At 47.3% G+C, this 22,841-nt stretch overlaps 1 protein-coding gene across 6 annotated transcripts in view; it reads right to left on the bottom strand.

Annotated features, from left to right (window-relative positions):
- Nucleotides 1–22,841, bottom strand: part of THADA (THADA armadillo repeat containing) — a 286,630-nt gene that overhangs the window by 27,548 nt on the left and 236,241 nt on the right. For all 6 annotated transcript variants that reach the window (XM_010997148.3, XM_064494536.1, XM_064494535.1 and 3 more), the window contains 5 exons: nucleotides 20,357–20,736; nucleotides 19,648–19,766; nucleotides 19,186–19,258; nucleotides 16,235–16,388; nucleotides 13,237–13,368 (listed from right to left, as the gene is read on the bottom strand). In XM_010997148.3, coding sequence (XP_010995450.2) covers nucleotides 13,237–13,368; nucleotides 16,235–16,388; nucleotides 19,186–19,258; nucleotides 19,648–19,766; nucleotides 20,357–20,736 — 858 coding nt within the window. The remainder of the gene's footprint in view (nucleotides 1–13,236; nucleotides 13,369–16,234; nucleotides 16,389–19,185; nucleotides 19,259–19,647; nucleotides 19,767–20,356; nucleotides 20,737–22,841) is intronic.

Genomic DNA, 22,841 nt, shown 5'->3' with positions numbered 1-22,841 from the left:
GCCTACTGGGACTGATTTTTTAAAAATTTCTGTGGTTTCTGGGGAGTGGATGTTGTAAACTGGAGTGAAAAGAGATTGAAGTTTGAAACGCAGTGAACTTTTCCCTGCCCCTTACATGTGAATAATGACTTGCTGATAGAATCGGCTTTTTCAAAGATGAAAAACAAGCTAAGATTTATGGACAAGTCTGTTCAAAAAGACCCGGCACTGCTTGTAGCCAAGGTGGAAACAACGTCAGGAGATTCCTAGATCTACTCTGGTTGGAGGAAGCAAAGGGCAGGGAGGAGCCTGGGGAAGAACAGATGGCAAGAGGAAGGAGGGAGGGGCTGGATTGGCTGGAGCAGAATCTGGGGAGGCCGGCACCTGGGAAGGCTTCTTGTGCCCATTCTCTGAGCTCTACAGTAACATGAACGTGACAACCATTTCCAGCAAACGGTGGTGCGTGACACAAACAAGGCTGCTTTGCTTTTATTGTTTCTACCTAAGTGCCACGCTGCACACACCTCCTGCAGGGACGGTGAAGAAGATGGGGGTCAGGAGAACTGTACACGTGGAGATAAATGAACCTTTTGTCTGAAACTAGGACTTCTTCTAAGGGTTCTGATCCCTCATTGTATTTTCAGGGAGCCACCAGAAAAATATTCCTGCCAATTTCTCAGAGTCAAATCCAAAATACTTGGCTGGAATTCTGCTAATGGTTGGACACCCTCCCCCACCGCCGCATCCAGTCCCTCCCTGAAAGGCAGGGGTAGGGGTGGGGCACTGCTGGGAGCAGTTCTGTCACTGCATCTGGATGGCCTCCTGGGTCTTGTGGGTGCAGAGCCAACATTTCTGAGTGTATATTTTAATACCACAGTTTCAAAATATAAAAATAGAGTGTGAAAAACAAAAACAGGGCTCACAATCAGAGCCTCCATCACCCTGCTGGTTAGAGAGGTCAAAGAAACAATAAAATGAGAGTAACCAAACTGAAGATTCGAAGAGTGCTCACGTGCCTTGGCAAGGAGAGCTCCAAGGCCAGACTTACACATGGCCTTTCCTAAGTGCTTAAGGCAGTTTAGCTCCCACTTGAGGTCTGTTATCACTCCTGTCTCCCCCAGCGAGTTATTTATGAAGGAAGGTTTCCCGGCCAGCCTGCCAAGCAAGGCATCTTGAACAGGTTCCGGCCGAGGCAGGAGGAGCTGCAGGAAAGTCCTGCAAGGCTGTGTGGGTCGAGGTGCCGCTCAGTTCTGCTTCTTCAAACGCACCCAGGCTGTAACTCAAAACCTGCAAACAACCTGAACCCTTTTCCAAACACACGCCAAGTCTTTTATGTCAGGTTCCATATATTTTCCTAACTCCCTTCCCCAGCTCAGCCCCACTCCACAGCAGAAATCAATTTGCTTAACAGAGTAGGTTCTGGGAGTTTTCCTCCTCAGAGCTCTCATTTGGAACAGATTAAGGAAGAGGGGAGGGCAGGAATCTGATTTTTCTTTTACTTTTGAAAAAAATTAACACACTTGCAACTTTGAAGCAAAACCACTATGTTTCATGACTGGCTTTTAAAAAGATGAAGACAATTTCATTTTCTGGCATAATAGGACCGGACTGCTTGGAGCCCCTGCCAACCCATTCCAGTCTAAAGGCCCAGCGCTGCCTCTCTGAGGACTCTTGGACTCACTCCGGCTGAGCAGGACACTCCGACCCAAGGGGAGCTGCCCACCTCAAACCTCATGTCCACACCCATCTCCATCAAAACCCCCCATGCTTCCGGACAATATGTCAGCCTGACATGAGCTCCTCAAGGATTTTACAAGCCCAGCTTAGGGGTGAAGGAGGCTCCTGCCCTGCAAAAGCTCATGGTGTGGGTGGGACCATAACCAAGAAACAGTATAAGACCTTAACAGTATGTGACCATGAGAGAATACAAAGGCCTGGAAGGCTCTGTGGGAAAGGAGGGCCTGCGGCTGGACTGTGGAGGGCCAGGACCACTTCTGCCGTCAGTGAGGACACAGCAGGCACGAGGCCGACACGGGCAACAGCAGAGAGGGAACGGGCTGGGTGCATGTCCGGAGGTGACCTTGGGACTCTCTTCTCCATTTACTCATTCTTCAGTCTCTTCTAAGTGTGGTTTCCCCATTAAAGAGGTATCTTTCTAGAAAATTCTAGCTATGGGGAAATACAATCGTAAGGCTGGCAGTCTTGTTTCCGAATAAAGTTTGTTTGAAGTTCCTAAGAAATGTAATAGAGATAAGCAACTCAACTTATCAAGCCAGTGAGAAAATTTAGATTAAAATTCTTTTTGTTAATTATTGATGACCTCATTTTCTTATAAAACTGGCCAAGTAGAGTTGCTAAAAAAAAAAATAATTTGGATGCAAGCAAAGGGAGACCTGTTGATTTTGGGTAGAATAACACCCGAGAGGGGAGACGCCCAACAGTTTAAGGCCAGAGGCTCTACCTTACTTATCGTGGTGTCCCTAGCTGTTAGGAAATGGCCAGAACTTTCCAGGAACTCAGTAATTAGCACCTGTATGAAAACAGAAAGATGGGGAATGGCGAGATGTGAAGGTCCTATCTCCCCAAATCAACTCCTCCCTCCTTCCACAGAAATACACTTTCTAACTGTACACACGTCACAGCCTCCTACGCTGAGCCACAGGCACACCACTCAGTCCTGGCCAATGAGACGCCCCTGCAAGTGGCGGACGGAACTCCCAGGTGGGCTTTCCCTCCCGCCTCCTGCTCCCTGGATGGTGGATGTGGCAGTGGGAGCCAGAACTGCCCCCCCGGACCGTGAGAGGGAAGGTGCCCAGTGCAAACAGCAGAGCACCAGGAAAGAAGGCGTGGGTCCCTGGCGGTCTGCCCACCACAGCAGTCCACTGAGCCTTCAGGTGAGGCGGGAGAAAGAAGCCCCTAATTTGCTTTGGCCACTTTTCATTTGGGTCTGTTACAGGTGCCAAATCTATAGTCAGGCTAAAACGCCAGTTGTTTCACGCTTGAAACCGTAAGAAAATACTTTAGAAAGTCAATTTCAAGATATGCCCCAAACTAAGATCCCTAATTGTACTCCAGTAACTTGAGTACTTCAGCTGGAGGTGGGGGAAGGGGAGAGGGAGACAGAATGTGCGTGCGTGCGTGCGTGCATGCATGTGTGTGTGTGTGTGAGAGAGAGAGGGAGACAGAGACAGAGGAGGCAACCTGCTGTCAAGGCCAATGTTTGCTCAGATTCTCACCTGATGCTCTCTGCCTTTGCCCCTGTGGATGAGCCTCACGAGAAATCACTCTTGAAAAGCTGAGTTACTGAACTACAGTGAGGAGTTCCTCATTTAGACACTGAGAGGGACAGGCCTTTTGTATGCCAGTCATCATATGTCAGTGAACTGGCCAGAGTATGTCTCCTAAAATCCCACTCTCCTCCCAACACTCATCTACACATTACCAGCCAAACTGATTCTGTGTACTCTCTACAGAGAGCCACCCTGAAAAGGCAGACAGATTTATAACACAAAAACCTACACATTTATCTAAAGGTACACACCCTATGTGCTGAGATAAAAATACTCCAAGATGCCTTGTCACCAGCAGAGTCACCTCCCATTCTGTTCCGTCTACAGCAGCTCCTGCTCTGTGGATTCTTGTAATCAAAGCAGAGCAGTGGGAAGGAGGAAGCCCAGGCGATCACGCTGAGAGACTGGAGAACAGAGCTGGAGGGTTTCGTAGGCAGGACAAGGGCTTTACAGGTCTCTGTCATCACCCTTCAAGTCTCCTGGGGTAACAGCAGGATGCTGAAGTATGAGGGGCTCCTACGGGGGGCCGGATGTGACTTCTCCGCAGGACTATGTTGTGACCATCTGGGTTTGACAATCATTTGGTTGCTGGGGCTGGAGGAAGATCAGTCCTCTGGTGAGTCTGCAGATGAGTGAACTGGGTGGGAAGGGCCTGGGTCAGGGCCGATGACAGGTGTGGACGGAGGGAGTGCTCAGGACGGGCACTCTGAGTCTGGCCTGAAGCTGGGGGGGCTGGTGGATGCTGCTGTCGCCCTAACCAGCCCAGGGGTGAATGGGGGTGGGGGTCCACCTCTAGTTATTCCTGACAAAGAAGTGACCGTAACTCTTGAAACTGGCTTAGGTTCAAAAAGGAAGACCGCTAGCACTAGTGCAGAGAGGAATCCTGCATCCTGACACTGCATCCCACCACAGGCCCATGGAGGAAAGTGGAGGCTCCTGAGGTCGGAAAGGAAAGCACAGAAGAGGCGAGTTCAGGCCATAAGCAGAATGAGGATCACTGAAACCTTGCAGCCACATCAGGACCAGGCGCCCTGGGCCCCAGACTGTGGGCTCATTGTCATCCGTGGGGCTGTCAACTTGGGCCCAGGGAGCCTGCTTTCAGGAGCAGCAAATGGGGAGGCAAAATGCTGCAAAGATGACCCTCATTTCCTTGAGAGGAGCCTGTTGTCTCTCTGAGGCTTAGTCACTGGGAGGCCGTGGAAACAGCCCCATCACCCTAGCAACCAGGCCCAGCCTGGGTACTCTGTGACAGTAGCCACCTGCTCCTGGATTTAAGATGGGAGCATTAGTTTGTATCTGCTTCTGCACATCAGGTGGGTCGGCGGCCGGTGACGCTAGCTGAGACGCAGGTGAACGTCAGGGGCTCAGGCTTCCTGGGGCAGCAACTGATAGGAAGGGCGATTCCTGCTCAGCTGCCTTCCTTCAGCAGCCATCGCCCCTCGCCCTCCACTTGGGCAATGCCAGAGGTCTTCTTGGGAGTGAGGATTGCAATTCCTAACCTCTTGTACTTTCTCCTCCGGAACCCTACTGACAATACAGATGAATATCCAGATGGCCCTGGGAGAAGGCCCAGGGGGAGCAAGGCCGCGGAATCTCAAGGCTGACTGCAGGGTGTGGTTTTATTGCCGGGAGATGCCTGGTTTCATAGAACACTCTGTTCTTCCCCTGTGATGCTGGAGTTCCTCCAAGTCCTAGCTTCAAGGAATCTTCCATTTCCTCTGCCTTACCCCACAGAACCACTCTCCCCCCCGATGGGTTCTCTCTGACCCAGAAGTCTGGATTATTCTCAGTGGGCACTCTACCTTTCTGTCACTTTCTTTCTGTAAATTCAGGCTTGGGGAGCAGTAGGGAGAAGCGCTGTTCTGTCTCAAGGGGTCTGTGTTTTAGACCTCATTTCCCCGCTAATTATGTGACACCAGGGAAATCATTTACCTTCCCTGGGCTGCAGTTTCCACATCTGTAATTAGTCTAAAGCCCTCAGGTCGTGTGCTTCCCTTCCTCTGGGAAGGACTGAGAAATGGGGACACATTCAGCCTTCAAAGACCCTTCTGCCATCTCTGGCTGCAATCGCCCTGGCCGCTGCATGTCCCCAGGACAAGCTCTGTGTATCTGAGCTCCTGGGTTCCCAATCCATTTTCTTGGGTTATGATTCCGGTGTCTTCCTTTCAAACACAGTAGTGAGTTTAGAAGACCTCCAATGTCCCCTTTCTATTAACTCCCAGGTTCCAAACCTAGAGGCTGGCTTTAGACTCCTTTTCCTGTCTTAGAAGAGGTGCTAAAAGTGCTAAGCCTCTGTCACCCCAGGAACCTGAGCTCCAGTTCTGACTCGAGGCATATTTTCCATGGGACCTGGGGTCCATTACTTCCACTCTCTGAACTTCAGGTTATCCACATTTAAAATGGAGATGACAGTACAATATCTCATGGAGTGGCTGTGAGCATCTAAAGAGGTAAAATGCAGCAGGAGCCTCCAGCGGGAAAGGTTCTCCTTCCCCTGACCCCACCCTGGCCTACACAGTGGGGAAGAGACACCCAGATAAGGAACCCAGGAGGAGGGGGCCCCCATTCTCTGAGATGAAATTGACAAGAGAGGGACCGGGGAGACCAGTTCAAGCAGCAGCATAGCTAGTGCAGAGACCGGAGGCTGGAATGACTTTGGCGAGCTCCAGAACCCCAGAGAAGCTGGAGTGCTGGGGCTGAGACAGAGACAGGGAGGGGGTGTAGCAGATGAGGCTGGAGAGAGAGGCAGGGGTGAGGTCGGGGAGGGCTTTGCCTGTTACTTAGGAGTTGGGTTTTATTCTGAGAAAGAAGGGATGCCAAGGGAGAGTTCTGAGCAGGGGAGCAGCATCATCTGATCTCTTCCCTAAGAAGGGCCGTTTAATAGTCACAGGGACAATGAGTTGCAGGCAGACAGGAGCAGAGGCAGGAAGACCAGGCTGAAGGTTTTCAGAGAAGTCCAGATGAGAGATGAGGGCGGCTTGGACCAGCACATGAAACAAGCCTTGTGGATGGGCACTTTGTAAATGTCTGTTGAATGAATGAATGAATCTGCCTGATGTCACCACTTTTCATCTTCTGCTTAAATAGTAAAAGAAAAAGCTGTGGTTTATCTAGGTAGTAGTGAGAGGAAGAGTGAGAAAACAGTTTAAGATTTAAAAACAGGCACAAAGAAATGAGAGAGGTAAGTAAGTTTAGCTTGTTCCCAAGGGAATTTAGGTCAGGTCTAGGGGTGAGTATGAGGGTACATTCTAGCATGGTGGTCATTATTCTCCAGAAAAAGGTACTTGGTACATACATATGAAATTACACTGATGGAGCTTAAAGGCTGTCTAAAATGGAGTCTGGGGCCAGATTCTCGTACCAGGACAGAAAAGACACTTTGGAGACAGGTTATCTGAGGAGATTAGGAAAGAAGCTATTGGAGAGCAGGGGGAGGAGGGAGGCCATACTCGGAGGATGTTTTTTCCAGGACCTAACCCTGTGAACTTGCAGGAATCAGGAAGAGCACGGGGCTGGGTAGGCAGGAGGACATGGTGGGCAGCTCTAGAGGTGCTGGGGGTGGAACCATCTGTTACTCAGCACCAAGTCCCACAGGCCTGGGGCTTTGCTGACTGGGAGGTCACTGTGGGGCCGCTGTGCAATGTCACAGTGACCCGACCTCCCTCACCTGCTTCCTCAAGGGCTGGAGCGTGTGAGGTGTGTTCACACTCTAACACTGGCTCCCGGGCTCTGTGTGGTGATGATGGGGCGTGTGTGTATGTGTGTGAGGGGTGGTGTGAGTGTGTGGGTGGCGGGGGTGGGGGACATATTTTTGGGAAAATAGAGCAGTATTGTCTCTTTTCTTCTTCATTACTTTGCCCTGGGCTACAGGACTGTTCCGACTGGGCCCCACAATGCCACCTGCCTCCTGTCCCTTCTCTGACCTCTGAGTCTCAGTTTTTCTACATCCGCTCCCATGTCCACTCTCCCACCTCCCTGCTAAGGTCCATTGTTATTCCAGAGTCTCCATAGGTCCTCACGCGGAGCACAGGGTCTCCTGCAGGGTGTCCTGGTTTCCCCAGGCCCGCAGCCCCCACAGTCCCCCGCTGGCTCCCTGGCCCCGCAGCCTGAGGCTCACACTTGAGAGGTAAGAGCCAGAAAGGGCCAAACAGTACAGCAGGGCTGCTAACTCTCATCCCACGGCGCGTCACTCAGGAGGACAGCCTCTCCTGTTTGCCCCCTAGTCTGTTCTAGCACGGAGGGTCAGTCTGCCTGTTTTGGGGCTTTCCTGTTTCAAAGGGTACTACCCTAAGCTCCTTAGGGGCCTCAGGACTGATACGAGGTCTACGGTGGTGGAAGATCAGCCCGTCAACACCGATTGAGCACCCACTGTGTACCAAGGAGACAGACTCTAAGCCCATGGGCTAGCTGGGAAGATAAAACTCAGTCAAGTATATGAAAGAGAAAATAATAAAAGAATAGAAAAATCAAGGGCTATTTATAACCAAATGCTGCAGGGGTTCAGAGAAAGGGGAGACCCTGCAGGGCGGGGGCATTGCAGAGAAGGTGGGACTTAATGCGTCACCACGAATCGTCTGTATTTGGCAGAATGAGCATTAGTTAGATAGGAGTTTTTGCAGCTGAGGGGCATGGTGGGAGGGAGGGATCAGAACTCCTTGGAGCCAGAACTCCAAGGAGAAGAACCACTCATCACTCACAAGTGTGAGGGCATGTGTGCTTGCTTCTCTCTCCTGCTCTGTATGTCTCTTTCTTTCTTAAATTTTATGTTTTTTTCCATAAGAAAGTTTCTACCATAAAATGCCACAAAAATGTCAATTATAGCTTAAAAAAAAGTTTCTACCAAGAAGTCATCCTTTGTGAACTTAAATTCTGACAACGGGTTTAAGGTCTAGAGCCCCTTAAAATTCTTCGTTAACTGGATTCTCTTTCTTATCCTGCATCAACTAAAGCAACTGTTGGTATCAGAAACTTTATGAATCTTATACACAGAAACGGGGAAAGAGAGGAGGCCACCTGAATCAGGGGGCAAACCCTGGCTGAAGCTGGACGAGGAAGGACTGAGGGAGAGCTGGCACTGGAGAGGGCAAGGAGCCCGAGGAGGGGGCTTCAGAAGGCCAGCCCCCTGCCTGACCCCTCACCCGTCTCCTCCAGGTCGCAGAGTCCCCACCTCTTCAGGGTGAGCATGTGGGGTTCCATCCGTGGGCCTCCAGCTCTAGCCATCCCTGTGGGAACTCTGGGGTCTGTGCCACCTGTCCTCTGGTCCTGGAGTCCTCAAGTCTGTGGCCAGGGTATCAAGTTAGACCCAGCAAAGACCCCATATAAGAGACAAAAGATTCTACAGAAAAGAAAGGCTACAGAATAACCCTGAATTGTTGAATTCTAGCCATCTTCTAGATTTGGGGGGGGGAGGTTAAAGCTGTTCTTTCATCCTCTATCTCCTCCTAAAGGGGCTTGTACCTCTGCTGCTTCCACCCAGAACTCCGTCTGCCTCCCTCAAGAATCACACAAATTTAGTGATTAAAATTTAAATACTGTCCAGCTTGGTTTTTGCCTCACATGGAAGCCCTTGTTCAAATGAACTCTGATATGTGAGTGCGTAAGACAGACAGACAGGAGTGAGCTGCTCGGGCAGATGCAGGAAGGAAGCCCAGGGAAGTGGGAGCGGCCAAGTTGATGGCCTCGAGTGTCTCCTGCTCTGGAAACCACAGCTCTTTCCGAGCATTTCAAGGCTTGAAGTCAAGTCAGAGCAGGGACAGAAGAAAGGTGAAGCCCCACCTGAAGTCCAGCCCATACACTTTCTCATCCCAGCTGTGAATTTCAAGCCCCACCTCTTGAGTCTTAGATGTGCCGTTTCCTCTGTTCCTCTTAGCGTGCCCGCGACTGGTGTGTGTGAGGGGTTGGGTAAGGGGTGGGGAGGGTCTCGATGCTGTGGCTTCCTTAAGTCATACTTCAAAGCTGAGGGAGCCTCAGGGGGTGCTCAGAGGGTAGTTCATAGGCTCTGAGTTCCACCTCCCAGGTGACCACGTGCGGTGAAGCACATGTGGGAGGACAGCAGAAGAACTCAGCAGGCAGAGAAGGTCAAGAGCAAATCCATCCTCACGAGGGCTACCTAACACTGAGTTATTTCCTCCGGGCCTCCCAGAATCATGAACTAATTCACACCACAAATCTCTGCTGAAAGTCAGCTGCGTGCAAAGTGACTGGTTTCATGCTGGCTTCTTCTTCGATGGTCTCTAGCCAGTGCCACTGGCACCAACAGCTGGCCGGATGGAGGAGGGCCGGGGCTCCCAGGGGCACTGGGCAGCGTGCTGGAAAGGGCGGGAATGAGCGGACAGTTCACTCTGTTCCTCCAGCAGATAAAGGTCCCCTTTGCCCTCTCACTTTCCATTGCTGATCTCTCCAAGGCCTAAAGAATACTCTGTCCCAGATCACGGTGACTTGTGGCCTCCAAGTGCCTTTCCCGATTCCTGGTAGTTTCACTTCCTGGAACGCAATAGCCCCACCACTATGTCAGTGCCAGAGGCAAGTCCAGGTGCTTCCCCTGGATGTCTCACAGGTTTGCAACCTTGAAGTCATCTCCACTTTCCCTTCTCTCCCACCTCCCACAAGCACATGCACCCAGATCCTCTTAGATCTGCCCCCGTGCTCTCTCCAGCCCGTCACCGCTGATGGCAGCTCAGGGGGACTCACCTCCAGCCCTGATCCATCTCACACATTGCCATCAGAAAGCCCTCCTCCAACCTACGCTCCAGGCAGTATTACTCCCCATTTGAAACCAACTCCAGCCTCCCTTCACCTACAGGAGGGGGTCCTTGGCTTGGCATTCAAACCATCCCAAGTGTGGCTGCTCCTGCCTTTCTAGCTCTGTCTCCTGCTCTGCTCCTCTGGCCTCAGCCTGTGTTCTGGCCACACAAATCAACTTGCTGCTCCCCAGTCAGCTCTTGAGTTGCCCCCAACTATGCATTTGGCTTCAGCTTTTCCTTCTGTGTCCCAACACTCTTATTTGCGTGCTGTTTATCCCTTCCTTTGGGCCAGCTCCACTCTCGGGAACCTCCCTAGAACTCACAGTCAAAATGCACCTCCAACTTCCACATCCCCAGCAGGCTGTTAGTATGAGTACAAAGCTTGTTCTGTCCATATCCAGCCCTCATTTACAGGATGGGATCTCAGAGGCAAGGTGTTCTCACGTTTTCTTTCTTTCTTAGAGGAAGAGTAAGAATTAATTTAACAATATTTAGCCTTCTCAAAGAAGACATTCAATATTAACATAATTTAATAATATTATTTTACTGTGGCACTTATTAAAACCACTGATTTGAGGACAAAATTAATGACGTATTTTCAAAGTATTCAAGACTCAGTAGTAATAATGAACTTGGAACATCCAAGAGCAAACCATTAGTAGGGTATTCTGCAAAACTCCTGTGTGCTGGAGGAATGTGGAAACTTGCCATCAACTGCTTGATATCCTTGCAAGATGTCAAAACAAGACAATATTGATCTGATCAATCAGCTGGCTAAACTTCTGACTAAAGTGAAAAATCAGGAGTGATGCTCAGTCCTCAGCTACTTTTCAGTCTAAGGCAGAAGGATGTGCATTTTTTGCTTAAGAAAATCCCGCTGTATTACGGAGGCTCTGTCTCCGAGTTGCTATCAGGCAGAACAGAGAACATGCGGGGACACGTTGACCCAGTGTCCCCACTCAGTGACACCATACTGCTGAGATTCCTAAATCTGAGGAATGTAGCTTGGGTTTGGTTTTTCGGATGCAAAAATTCACTCAGAATGAGTTTAAGGCGGGGGCAGGATGCTTTCATATAATTCAGGGGAAAGGAGTCACACTGGGGCCGGATGGTCTATCAGTACACATTATGTTAGTCTTTTCTAGTCGTGGAATGGATTTTTTTAAAAAAACATTTTATTTTGAAATAATTTTAAACACACAGAAAAGATGCAAGTTTAGCACCTCCCTATCTGTGTTTACTATTTATATGTGCACATAGTCTTATTTTTTTCTGAACCATTTGAGAGTAATTTGGAGGCGTTGTACCTCTTTTTCCCTTAATATTTCGGTTGTGTATTTCCTAAAAATAAAAAAATACCCTCTTACAAGACCACAGTACTGTTATCAAATTCAGGAAATTTTATATTGATTTTAACCTACAGACAATATTCAGTAGTTATTCTAATCATTTCCTGTATGGCTTTTCACCCTTCCAGTACAGGTTCTAGTCCAGGGTAACATTTAGCTGTTACAGAATTCTTGTTTTTTTCCACACCTCAAATCCTCAGTTATAGACCAAGATGGGGACTACAAAGATAGGTAAGTGGCCTTTTACATTAATTATTCCCGCAGAGGCTTTCACATATGGAACTTTACACACACAAGGCACTCAGTATATAATGATTGATTTCAATTTCTTGAAAAGAAATTCAAACCAGAAGGAGAGAGAATATGTTAATATAGTTTTACTATAAATTAACCTGGAAAAATTCTGAAACAGATAAAAGCAGTAGGGCAAAAACTTTATAGATTAGAAGGGAAGAGGTCCACTTATGAATTCCATCATGAAATGATCTTTCCCATTTTTGGCGGAGAGGGTCCTGTAGAAATCTAGTGAGTATTCGAGTTCACTAAATGTATACTGAGCCCTCGCTGGGTGCTGTGTGTGCTGTGTGTGCTGTGTGTGCTGTGTGTGTATCTCTAAGGAAAATGCACAATCAGAAAAAAGGAATGAATCACTAATGGCAGAATTTGGGGTATCAGGAACTTTGACAGCTTGGGACAGGGATGGGGAGAAGGCTGCTTGCACATCACTTGCAGCACCAATCTGGATGTTTTCCCACTGAGAAGCAAAGCTGATCCTGGCTAAACTCGCTCTGGAGTCATATCACTGGGAGATGATTAAAACTCTAGCTTCCTCCATATACGCAGAGAAGAGAACCTGGACCATTACAACAGGGGACTCAGGTATGTGGAAGTTCACACGTTCCATGAGAAGTTTTCAGGGTCCACAGCCCTAGCCATGGGGAAGAGGGGCCCAGAATCAAACACTGTCTGGCTGTTTCCCTTCCCAGTCTGCTGTCCAGTAAGTAAACTTCTTGGCTCAGCCTGTGACTACTTGTCTCAAAATGGTGTTCTCACTTCTCTTTGGGATGGTTGACCCAGAGATCATTCCTGACACCTAGCCCCAAGTGCAGGGACTCTAAGTCCACCAGAGCAGTCACCCTCCCAGATGGCCCCTTGTCCGGAGGTGTGACCTTGCTCCTACTCCACTGAGCCCCATCCCTTGCACTCAGCCACCCATTTTCCATCTGCAGCCGGGAGTTCCCATTTGCTTCCACAGCATCTGCCATCACACACAAATAACCAGGGCCTGGGGCTGGGACAGCTCATCTCATCAGCCAAGTGGCTGTGAGCTCAGAACTACTTGTCTAGGCTGCTCCTCTTTCCACGCCCCTCCTCTCTGGGTTAACTTCACCACCAAACAGAGAGCCAAGGCACAAAGGGGAGAAAGTTGACTTATACTCACCTGTTTCTGACACGTGTAGAAACTCATGGAGGAAACACAAATATGGCTCTATGATTCCCGGATTATGTAACTATGTAGATAATCAAGACCTGGCCTGATTTTAAAAGGATGACGCTGTAACTAACATCAGGCACTGTTTATTAGATTTCTATCTTCGAAAACAATTTTTCTCTATGATGTCCTAGAGCAGGGGTCAATGAACTGTGGCTTGCAGATCAAATCTGGGCAGCCGTCTGCTTTTGTAAATAAAGTTTTATTGGAACACAGTCATGTCCACTTATTTACCTATTGTTTAAAATGGCAGAGCTGAGACAGAGATTGAATGGCTAACGAAGCCTAAAACATTCACTCTCCAGCCCTTTACTGTAAAAGTGTGCCAACCCCTGTCCAAGAGCAATAAGGCACCGAAAAAAGAGAATTTATGAACAAGGTACCTGTTGACTGGCAGGTGTTTTCTTGTGACAAGGCAGTCATGACAGTTTCTGTGGCTGCATCTCTGATGACTTGCTCCTCACTCTGCAGGAGGGTGAGGACACACTTCCAGAGAGCAAGTGTATCCTGCAGTCCTATGAAGGTCAAGAGGAATTCAAATTACCTAGGATGCAATTTACAAGCAGGAAGAGATACAGATTCAAATCCAGGATTTAATGAGCAACAACTATTCCTTTTTTTGTGGATATTACAAGAAAGGGAGACCTGCGAGTCAGATAAAGGCTGGAGAGAGAGTGCCCAAGGGGGCAGGTTTGGAAACATCTTTTTGAAAGGGAAAGGCTTCTGGAGGCAACTAGCTGCAGGCAGTACCCCTAGAAGGTGTGGCCTCGCTGACTAAGGCCCAGCTGTCCACAATGACTCATGCTTCTCAGGAATGAAACTTTATGCATCAAGAGTGCTTTGGGGAAACTAACCCAGTGTTGATTTGAGTGACTGAGCTTATAAATTCTGAAAGCCAAGTTTCAATCAAGATCATGCATTATGGGAGGGAGGCAAAAATTGAAAAAAAGCAAAGATCCACGATAAAGGTGCCAGCCTGTCCACGTCCACATGGGGCCACTATCTGATGGCCATTACCCCGGGCAGGGACCCTGGCCAGTCCCTGTGCTTGGTGCTGCTGGGGATGACTGAACAGGAACAGTGTCTGCCCTGAGCAACTGAGAGGGACATCAAGGACACCTCACACAACTCAAGCAGAAGGCAGGGCCAGAAATGTGTGGCTGTGACCTGCCACAGGAAAAGGTCCCTGGGGATGGTTTAACGGAGGCCGACTGCATGAGGGAGGTGAGAGGTGGGCAGGGCCTCAAAGGAAGGACACATGCTGTCTGGGTGCAATGGGACACCGTGGAAGACCCCCACTCATCGCCCCTAGCCTTTCAATGGGGAACCAACCCTGTCCTGGGAACTCTCCTCAGCCTCCCTCTCCCTCATCCGTCCACGGAGAGCCTGCTATCAGAGACAGCAACACTTCAGTCATACCAAGAACACTAGTGGCTCCCTCTGGGGTTTGTTCTCTCTTGTCTGTTATAAATCTGGCTTTAAATTTTACTCAGACTTTCAGAACGTCTCCATTCTAATTACTCTCTAGGGCTTAATATTTTCCTTTCTTAATAGTTTCTGATAACCCTAAGGTCCTCAGTCTTCCCTCTTTAGTCCATTTCAATTTTTCTTTTCCTCTAAATGATTTTGTTCTGACCTTGACTTCTCCCCACGCACTTTCATGTCCTTTGCCTCTCAGTCCTGTACCCACTGCTCCTGAAGGCCATCAGCTGCCACCAACCTCCTTCCTCACCGCCTGTGATGCTCTAACCAGCTCCAGCAATTAATGATGAGCCAATGGCTTTTGCCCAGGACTCAGTTTCACTGAGAAATTCCACATTAGTCTACGCAGATGTGCCTGATATGAGCTTGGGTTAGAGCAGCCAAAGTCACCCAGAAAATGTGCTGCAAAATGACATTACCCTCCCTGGAGAGGCTTCACCAAAGTTTATAAACCTTTGCTCTTATTCCTCTGGGTCCAAGATCAAATCACAATTGTAGCAGGTCCCCTTTCAGTCCCCCTTTGGGTGTGGAAAAAAAGTGCCTGGCAGTCACTTAGAAGATTTAAAAGGATATCAAAGACAACAGCAGAGAGATCCAGGGACTGTCTCATGACTGTCTTCATTGGTCTGACCCCCCGATAACACTAAAATTTTGAGTCTTACCATCTAAAAAAGCAATTATTTCCCTTATTCTGTAAATCCTTTCTCCACAACTACACGGCAAGCTCTTGGATGTAGGGACCATGGTTTATTCTCCGAGGCTGGGCAAACAGAGAACAAAACCAGAATTCTGGTGATGGATGGAAGAGAGTCCCAGCCCATAACATGGGGAGATAAGATGGCAGGAGAGGGCAGGGTGAGGATATGGCTTTGGGTCCTGGGTTTTCATTCTATTGAACTCTAGGCTTAAAACAAAACACTACAATTAAAAAAAAATTTTTTTTTAAGTTAAAACAAAACAAAATAAGACAAAAACCCCTATGCATTTTCAATTCCTTCGGATTTCCTAAAGCTTGGTTTTCTCAAACACCATTGATACGATGCTCTTTCCTAATCATTACTCTTGAAGGACAGGGGGTGGCAGTGAGGAAAGAGACATGCAGGTGGAGAATTTGGCTGGATCTGTACATCCATTTGATTTCAAAATAGCTCTACCTTTGTTTCCCAAAGATACCTTGAACTTAAAGCTAATTTCAGTGAAAGGAATCTGCAGTCTTTCCAGTCACTTAAGTGGGAAGCCTGGAAGTCATCCTTGAAGGTTCCTTTAAATGAACCTCGACACCAAGTCCTGTTAATTCTACTCTTCCTAAGTGCCTTTGAGCCTGGCCTTTCTTCTTCCTCAAGGCCACAGCTTCACACTGACCCACTGATTTCTCCCCAAGATCACTGCAATAGGCTTCCTGGAAGAGGTGATGGTTAGACCAAGTCTTGGAAGACAAACAGAAGTCAGTCAAGCAGCAGTTTGTTTAGAGAACTGTTCCCTGCTGATGATGCATGGGGAGTGGTGGCCGATGAGGAGGGACAAGAGGGTGGGGCACAGAAGAGGAAGAAGGGCCTTATGAGTCATGCCATCCTGATGGCAATGGCAATGCACTCAAAGGCTTTAAGCAGTGGAGGGAAATGCTCAGATCTGTAATTCAGAAAGACCAGAGAGAGGCTTTTGGAAGCATATGGAGAATGGCTTGGGGCACAAGACTGAAAGAAAAGAGGCCAGTTAAGAGGCTGTTGGTGAAAAGTGATTAGAGTAGGAACTGAGAGGGTGAAACTATCTTTGGAAGATGAAAAGCTTTGGTGTGCCCTGTCATCTTTCATCTTCCCTTCTTTTTTAACCTAGAGCATCTATATTCACGCTTTCAATGCATTTGGTGGAATGGACATACCCTCGGCTCAGCACACTTACCAAGAATGGGACGGGGGTGGGTGAGGAAAAATGGTGCGGTGCTGGTGAGAACTTCAGCGGTGGCCAGCCTGGACTCCTTGGGAAGATGATCTCCACAGGAAGTGACGACCAACTGAACCCACTGCTTCAGGGTGGGGGCCACCAAGTCCCTGGTCTAAAAACATAAAACATACATACAGCAGTTCAGAAGATGCAACTGTGGGCAGTCACGGAACTAGGGATGAGCTGCACATACCACACTGGATCCGCACGTTCGCTCCTTGTGCAGGAGGAAGGAACGACGGTTTATTAGTTGCTTTTCCATCCCAACTAGGGAGAAATAAACAAGCCCAGGGGAGAAAATATGACTTGTTTTTCAGCAATACAGAGTCACTATAACTAGAGAGCAAGTTCCTTGAGTCTTTTCTGAGGCAAATCATGTTATCACAACACTGGTGTATTTGATAGCTTCAGTAAAGACAAAACTTTTGGGGAAAGACTATGCAGCAAATAATAGCTGTCGTCCCCGATAACCAGATATTCCTTCTATCTTTAGTAACAAAATGCTGGATTTTTGCCTGTGCATGTGGGCACTCAGCTAAAGACTACATTTCCCAGGCTCCCTTGCATTTGGGAGTAACTTGTGATTAAGTTCTGACCAATGGGATGCCATTAAAAGTGGTATCCGTGGCTCTTTCAGGTCATGCCTGAGGAAATAGGTGTGACCTTCACTTCCTGGGTTTCTCCTTCCTGCTAGCTGAACAAGGACAAAATGACGGGAGCTGGAGCAACCATCTGGGATGATAAGATGGAAGCTATGTTGAGGACAGCGGAACAACAAGGCAAAAGGGCTTGGGGGCCCAACACTGTTAAGCCGCTATCTGCTCTGGACTGCTTCTACCTCGTTTAAGCCGCAGTATTTATGAGTTTCCATTACAACACTTAAACCAGTATCTTAACTAACATTATTGTTTAAACAAAGCCCTATTGTTTTTTAACAGGAACAGCTTTATTGAGATATAATTCACATACCATATAATTTCACCCACTTAAATACATAATTCAATGATTTTTTTTCGTATATTCACAGATATGTGTATACCGCCAACACCACAGTCAATTTTAAAATAGTTATCATCCCCATCCAGTCGGCTCCCCCTCCCCCAGCCCTAAACATTAATCTCCTTTCTGCCTTTAAGAATTTGTCTATTCTGGACATTTCATTTGAATTGAACCATACAATATGCGGTCTTTTGTGACTGGCTTCTTTTACTTAGCATGTTTTCAAGGGTCATCCATGCTGTAGGCTGTATCATACTTCACTAGTTTTAATGGCTAAATAATATTCCATTCTTGAGATTATACCGTATTTTGTTTGCCCGTTCATCAACTAATGGACATTTGGGTTGTTTCCATCTTTTAAACTCTGTGTTTTTGTTTTGTTTTGGACTTTTTCTAGAAAGGGGATTACTGTTCCAAATATATTTTACTTCCCTTATTAACTGAGCCTCTTTAGATGTTCAAAATGAGACTATTGACTCTTCTGATCATAGATGGGCATCTATGGAACTAAAGTGATCAGCATCTTAGATCTTGAGGAAGCTGCTGACTTCTAAGGCATAAAAAAACCCAGGTTTTCCTGGGAACGTCTTTTATGTGTTTCTCTGCAGTTTTATTAATTTTTCTCTCCTGGAAAAACTCAATTTTCTTCAAATATCACTTCATTCAAGTACCAAGCAGCGCCTTTAAGATGCACATGACAACTGGTTAAAAACAGCTTTAGATAAGAACAAGTCTTCCGGCAGACTTGTTAGGCTGCCCTGTGACTACTTTCTCAGGCTTGTATTTTCCTCCTCTGAGCTGTAGTTTTTTAGCAAATCCTCTTCCTTCCAACAGACTCTCCTCCTGCCCTCCCCAAAACACATACATGACTTTTTTATTTGTTTGTTTGTATCTCATTGTGACCACCTGCTTGGGCCCCCTGGCCTGCCTCTGAATGACAGACCCAAGGAAGCTGTGTATCTGCTTAATTCTCATCCTCTGATCGTCTCTCCGCCCAGCCCCAGGCTCTCTGAGCTTAACAGTCTCCTCTGTGAAGTCCTCCTCAGCTCTGCAAACACTCCCTCCCTCCTCTGGATTCCCATAGCCGCCTCTCTGCGAGAGCATGTCACACAGTGATCTGATGCTCCTTTTCTCTCATTAAACTGCCCCCCACCCCTGTTTGGTTCATCGTCGTATCTCTAGTACCTCTTTCAGTGCTGCTTCAGCGAAAGGAATCAGAATCCGCAATGTTATGATGCCACTGTCTGTGACAGGGTGGTGATGTGTAACCAAGATCTTCAGGTAATTTAACTGGGGGTACTGATTGCCTTTTACTTATAGTAATTCTCTGATGGTGGCCCCTTTCTCATATGCCTTAAGTATGCACGGTTGTGTCTTAAGGCATCTTCCCAGGCAGCTGATGATGACTTTAGTTCCACCTCACCCCGAAAGACATGTAAGGCAGGTGGGGCACATCTGGTCTCCACGCAGAGCCACCTGGGCCATGTTTGGGGGCGATATTTAAGCCTTAGTGATATATTTTCACACTTAGTTGACTAGGATGCAATCCTAGTGACTTGCTCACTCCCTCTTTCAATAAAAAGTCTAGCTAGAAAAATAGGAAAAAACAAGGAGTTTAGGCATAGGTATCTGTATGTATGTGGAGTGGGGGGAGGGGAAGAAGGTTGTGCCACCCTCTTGGACTCTAACGAGATGTGCCAGAAACAAGAGAAAAGAAATGCCAAAGACAGGGCTCAGAAAATTCTTTCCAAGTTATACCCAAAGTGAAAAATCAACACGAACAATACTTTTGAAGAAGCTACGCACACACAGGCCACAGGGATACTGCCAGTGGGATGGTTCTCTTTTACTGACAACCTTCCAGGGAAATCAGAGCACTGAAACCCCAGAACAGAGGGAATCAGTCTCACCTCCTCGCACGTCTGCATGTGGTAGGCGATCACTTTGGAGGCAAGTCTCAGAGCTTCACTTTGAATTTCAGACCTAGAAAAGTCAGCCAAAAAACACACAAAACATAAAATCACCCTGAAACTAATATAATATTGTAAGTCAATTACACTTCAATAAATAAATATGAAAAAATAAAGTCAAACATTTTATATACAGATGGTTTTGGCAGATAGTCTGTAATCCACATGGGTGGAAATCTCTGCCTCGGGGCTGTACAAACGCCTCCAGAAGCAATTACCTTTTGGTTATAAATGGGAAACTCTGACATCAGTCTATTGCTTGGGCTTAGAACATAGGCTGAGACTTAAGAGAAATACTGGACCTGAGTCCTTAGGCCAGGACTGTGCTCAAGTTCATTACATAACTGACTGACAGGATCATGTGTTGTACAGAGTTTGCACAGGAAAACACTGGGGGCAAACCTTTCATTGGAAGCAATATCCATCGTCCAGATCAAGAACTCCTTTGGGGTTAGATGGACACAGTGCTCTGTCTGAGGAAGCCACTCACTGGGGTCCATGCAATGGAGAATTCTCAGTATCTGTGTGCATCAGATCAATGGAAAACAAACAAGCAAACATTTCAGGAAAAAGTTTCCAGAATCTATAAAATAATCATGTGTATTGATAAGAGAGTCTATCTTTTGAAAAGCTCCCACTGAGTTCTTTCTTCCTCCTTAATACCTTTGGGAGACCAAGACAGGTGGAGTAGAGATGCGCTGGGAGCAGAGTCTACACGCCCAACTTCCTAGGTCAGTGCCCTTTCCTTTTGATTATGCTTTCCAGGTGACCATCTGCCCCCAAAGAGCCACACCAGCAAAGATTACCCTCTGGCCCATTCTACAGCCATTTTCAATGCTCTGTCTCCTTGGGCACTGAATGGCTTACTCTCTCAATCTCTGTCATCAATACCATTATCATCAAACACTTTCTTCAGCGCCCTTTTACGCGTGAAGCCACGCCAAGTGCCACACAAGAGAGTCCTTGCCCTCAGGATGCTGAATCTCCTTCTTATTGCTCCTGGAAACACCAGATCCAATGCTGTCTCAGGAGCTTCTCTCTCTAGTGGGCTCACCAAAGCACGTGGGGAGTGGAAAGGGACGGTCAGGATACCATACACCAGAGACTTCACCTTGCAGAGGCATTCCGGGTGGTTTTCCTTCAAAACCAACGTCAAGAATGTCCCTCCCATATTCTGCAGCAAGGGCAGCAGTCTCTTCTCTCCTAATCCAGAGGCTGTTGCCGAGAACCTTTCCAACAGGGCTTCCAGCGTCAGCAGGCGGACTTCAGGGAAGGAAGACTCTAAAAGCTGAGAGAATGAGACTGGAACGTCCCTAGTCTGCTCTCCAGCCTGGGTGGCCACGGCCCACATGGCAGCGATGGCCAGTTTGGTGAGGCTCTGGAGGTACTGGGGCAGGCCTGGTGCTGTGAAGGTATAGGGGAATCCCGTTATCAACTCTGATCCTGAGATGATCCTTCTGACTTCCTCCCAGAGGCCAAGATGCTCCAGAACTAAAAAGCAAGAAAAGCAAAGAGAAAGAGGTAATCATTTTACTCATGGTTCCACAAAAGGACATGGGGGAACATGCAAGGCTCAGGATACACTGGGTAGGACTATCCGATGTCCTTCCTGAGTAGGTATCATATGAACCATGTAACAAGTGACTAGCCCACAAAGATTCAGACTTTTGGCTCAGAAGTACTTTCTATTTAGGTAATTCATAATTTTTCCCTTAGGGCGACAAAAGGCCCTCCTATCAGAAGATGTGCTCCTAGCACCCCTCCCTAACACTCCATAAACATAAACTCAGTGACCTCTTGAATCCTCAAGCCTCAAAGTTGGGCAGGGTAAAAGAACATCTATTCCAAACTTCCTTCAAGAGCTCAGATCCTCTATCTGGCACCTCTTCTCAGAGGCTCTTGGTTGACCCGCACAGTGACTTGGAGCTGACAAGACAGACTATTTCATTATTAGCAGATCTAGCTGTCACAAAGTTCTTTTTGGAGTTTTCACTCAGTGGCCCAATTCTACATTTTGAGGTTCCCTATGAGCCCTTTAGGCATTTTTTAAAAATTGAAGTATAGTCAATTACAATGTGTCAATTTCTGGTGTACAGCTTTAGGCATTTGAATTCTAGCTATTATACCCCCTCTCCTCTAGATGAAATACCCTACTTCCTTCAACTATTCCCCAGATGATGGGGTTCACCCTCTCTCACTATGCTAAGCTGCATTCCTTTGGACATGCCTCACCCCCTCTTCAGGCATGGCCCCACAGAATGGAACATGACTCTCCCTCGTGGTCTGGCCAGCAGGACTGTTACTTTCCCTGTTCTGACACGAGGTTCCTGGAGTTGCATCACACTGTTGACTCATGTGGAGCATAAAGTCAACGGAAACCACAGGCCTTTCTTTTTTTACACGGTCTACTGATGGTGGTGAGTCATCCATCTCCCACCTTGTACTCAGGACTTAGATTAAGACTCCTTTTCTTTGTTCGTTTTAAACCCCAGCATATCCCTGTTCAGTTTTATCTCCCTGTTAAGTCTTATGGTCTGCCTTTTGCTGAGATCTTTTTGCATTCTCAGTTCTAATAAAAAAATCTTGCCTGCTTACTATGAGCTGGGTGCTAAGTGAAAAAAGAACATTGCCTTTAAGGAGTTTATAGTCTAGTTTGAGAAAGAGAAATGAATGACCAAGTGACTCTGTTACAGTGGTGGAAATGATCATCTGAGTCTTAAAAGGGAAGAGAGGAGAGATTATGTTGGACCACCAAAGGCAGAGCAAAGGTTTGAAGGCATAAAACAGAAAGGACCACGTGGGGAACTACAGGCAGTCTGACCTCAGCACAAAACTCAAGGTGGGGAACAGCAGGAGATGAGGCCAGAGAAGCACTCTTTCTGGGACATGGAGAACCTCCTAGGCCATGCACAGGAGCTTGGACATCCTTCTGCAGGCAAGGGGATGCCACTCAGGGGTTATTTTAAGAACAGGGTCAGTGAACATGTTCACTGACATGTTCTTACTGCCGAGGGAGTGATATTAGAGGCAGGGAGACCAGCTGAACAACCACTGCAGTAGTCTGAGAGAGAAATGATGAGGGTGATGAGGACCTAAAGTCAGGAAGAGGCAGGGAGAAGATGCATTGGAGAAGCACTGAAGGAATAAAACCGGCAGCACTGGGGGACTGACTAGGGCAGGCGTCCTGGGTACCTTGCATTAAAAAGGAATTTCATAGACTCACGGACATGGAAAACAAACTACTGCTACCAAAGTGGGAAGAGGGGGAGGGATAAATTAGGAGTTTGGTATTAACATAGACACATTACTATAAAACAGATAAACAGCAAGGACCTACTGTATAGTATAGGGAATTATATTCATTTTCTTGTAAAACCTATAATGGAAAAGAATCTGAAAACATATGTATAAATATATATGTAGGTATATGTATAACTGAATCGTGTTGCTGTACACCTGAAACTAACATTGTAAGTCAACCACACTTCAATAAAAAATAAAATTAAAAAAAAGGAATTTCATTTGTTTGGCGAGGAGTCAGAAACATGGCTCAGAGATCTAGCTAGGCCATTCTGGATAATTTTTGGATGAACCTA

The sequence above is a fragment of the Camelus dromedarius genome, chromosome 15, assembly GCF_036321535.1.
Source record: "Camelus dromedarius isolate mCamDro1 chromosome 15, mCamDro1.pat, whole genome shotgun sequence".
In the NCBI taxonomy this organism is placed as follows: domain Eukaryota; kingdom Metazoa; phylum Chordata; class Mammalia; order Artiodactyla; family Camelidae; genus Camelus; species Camelus dromedarius.
This window is presented reverse-complemented; position numbering and strand designations above follow the sequence as displayed.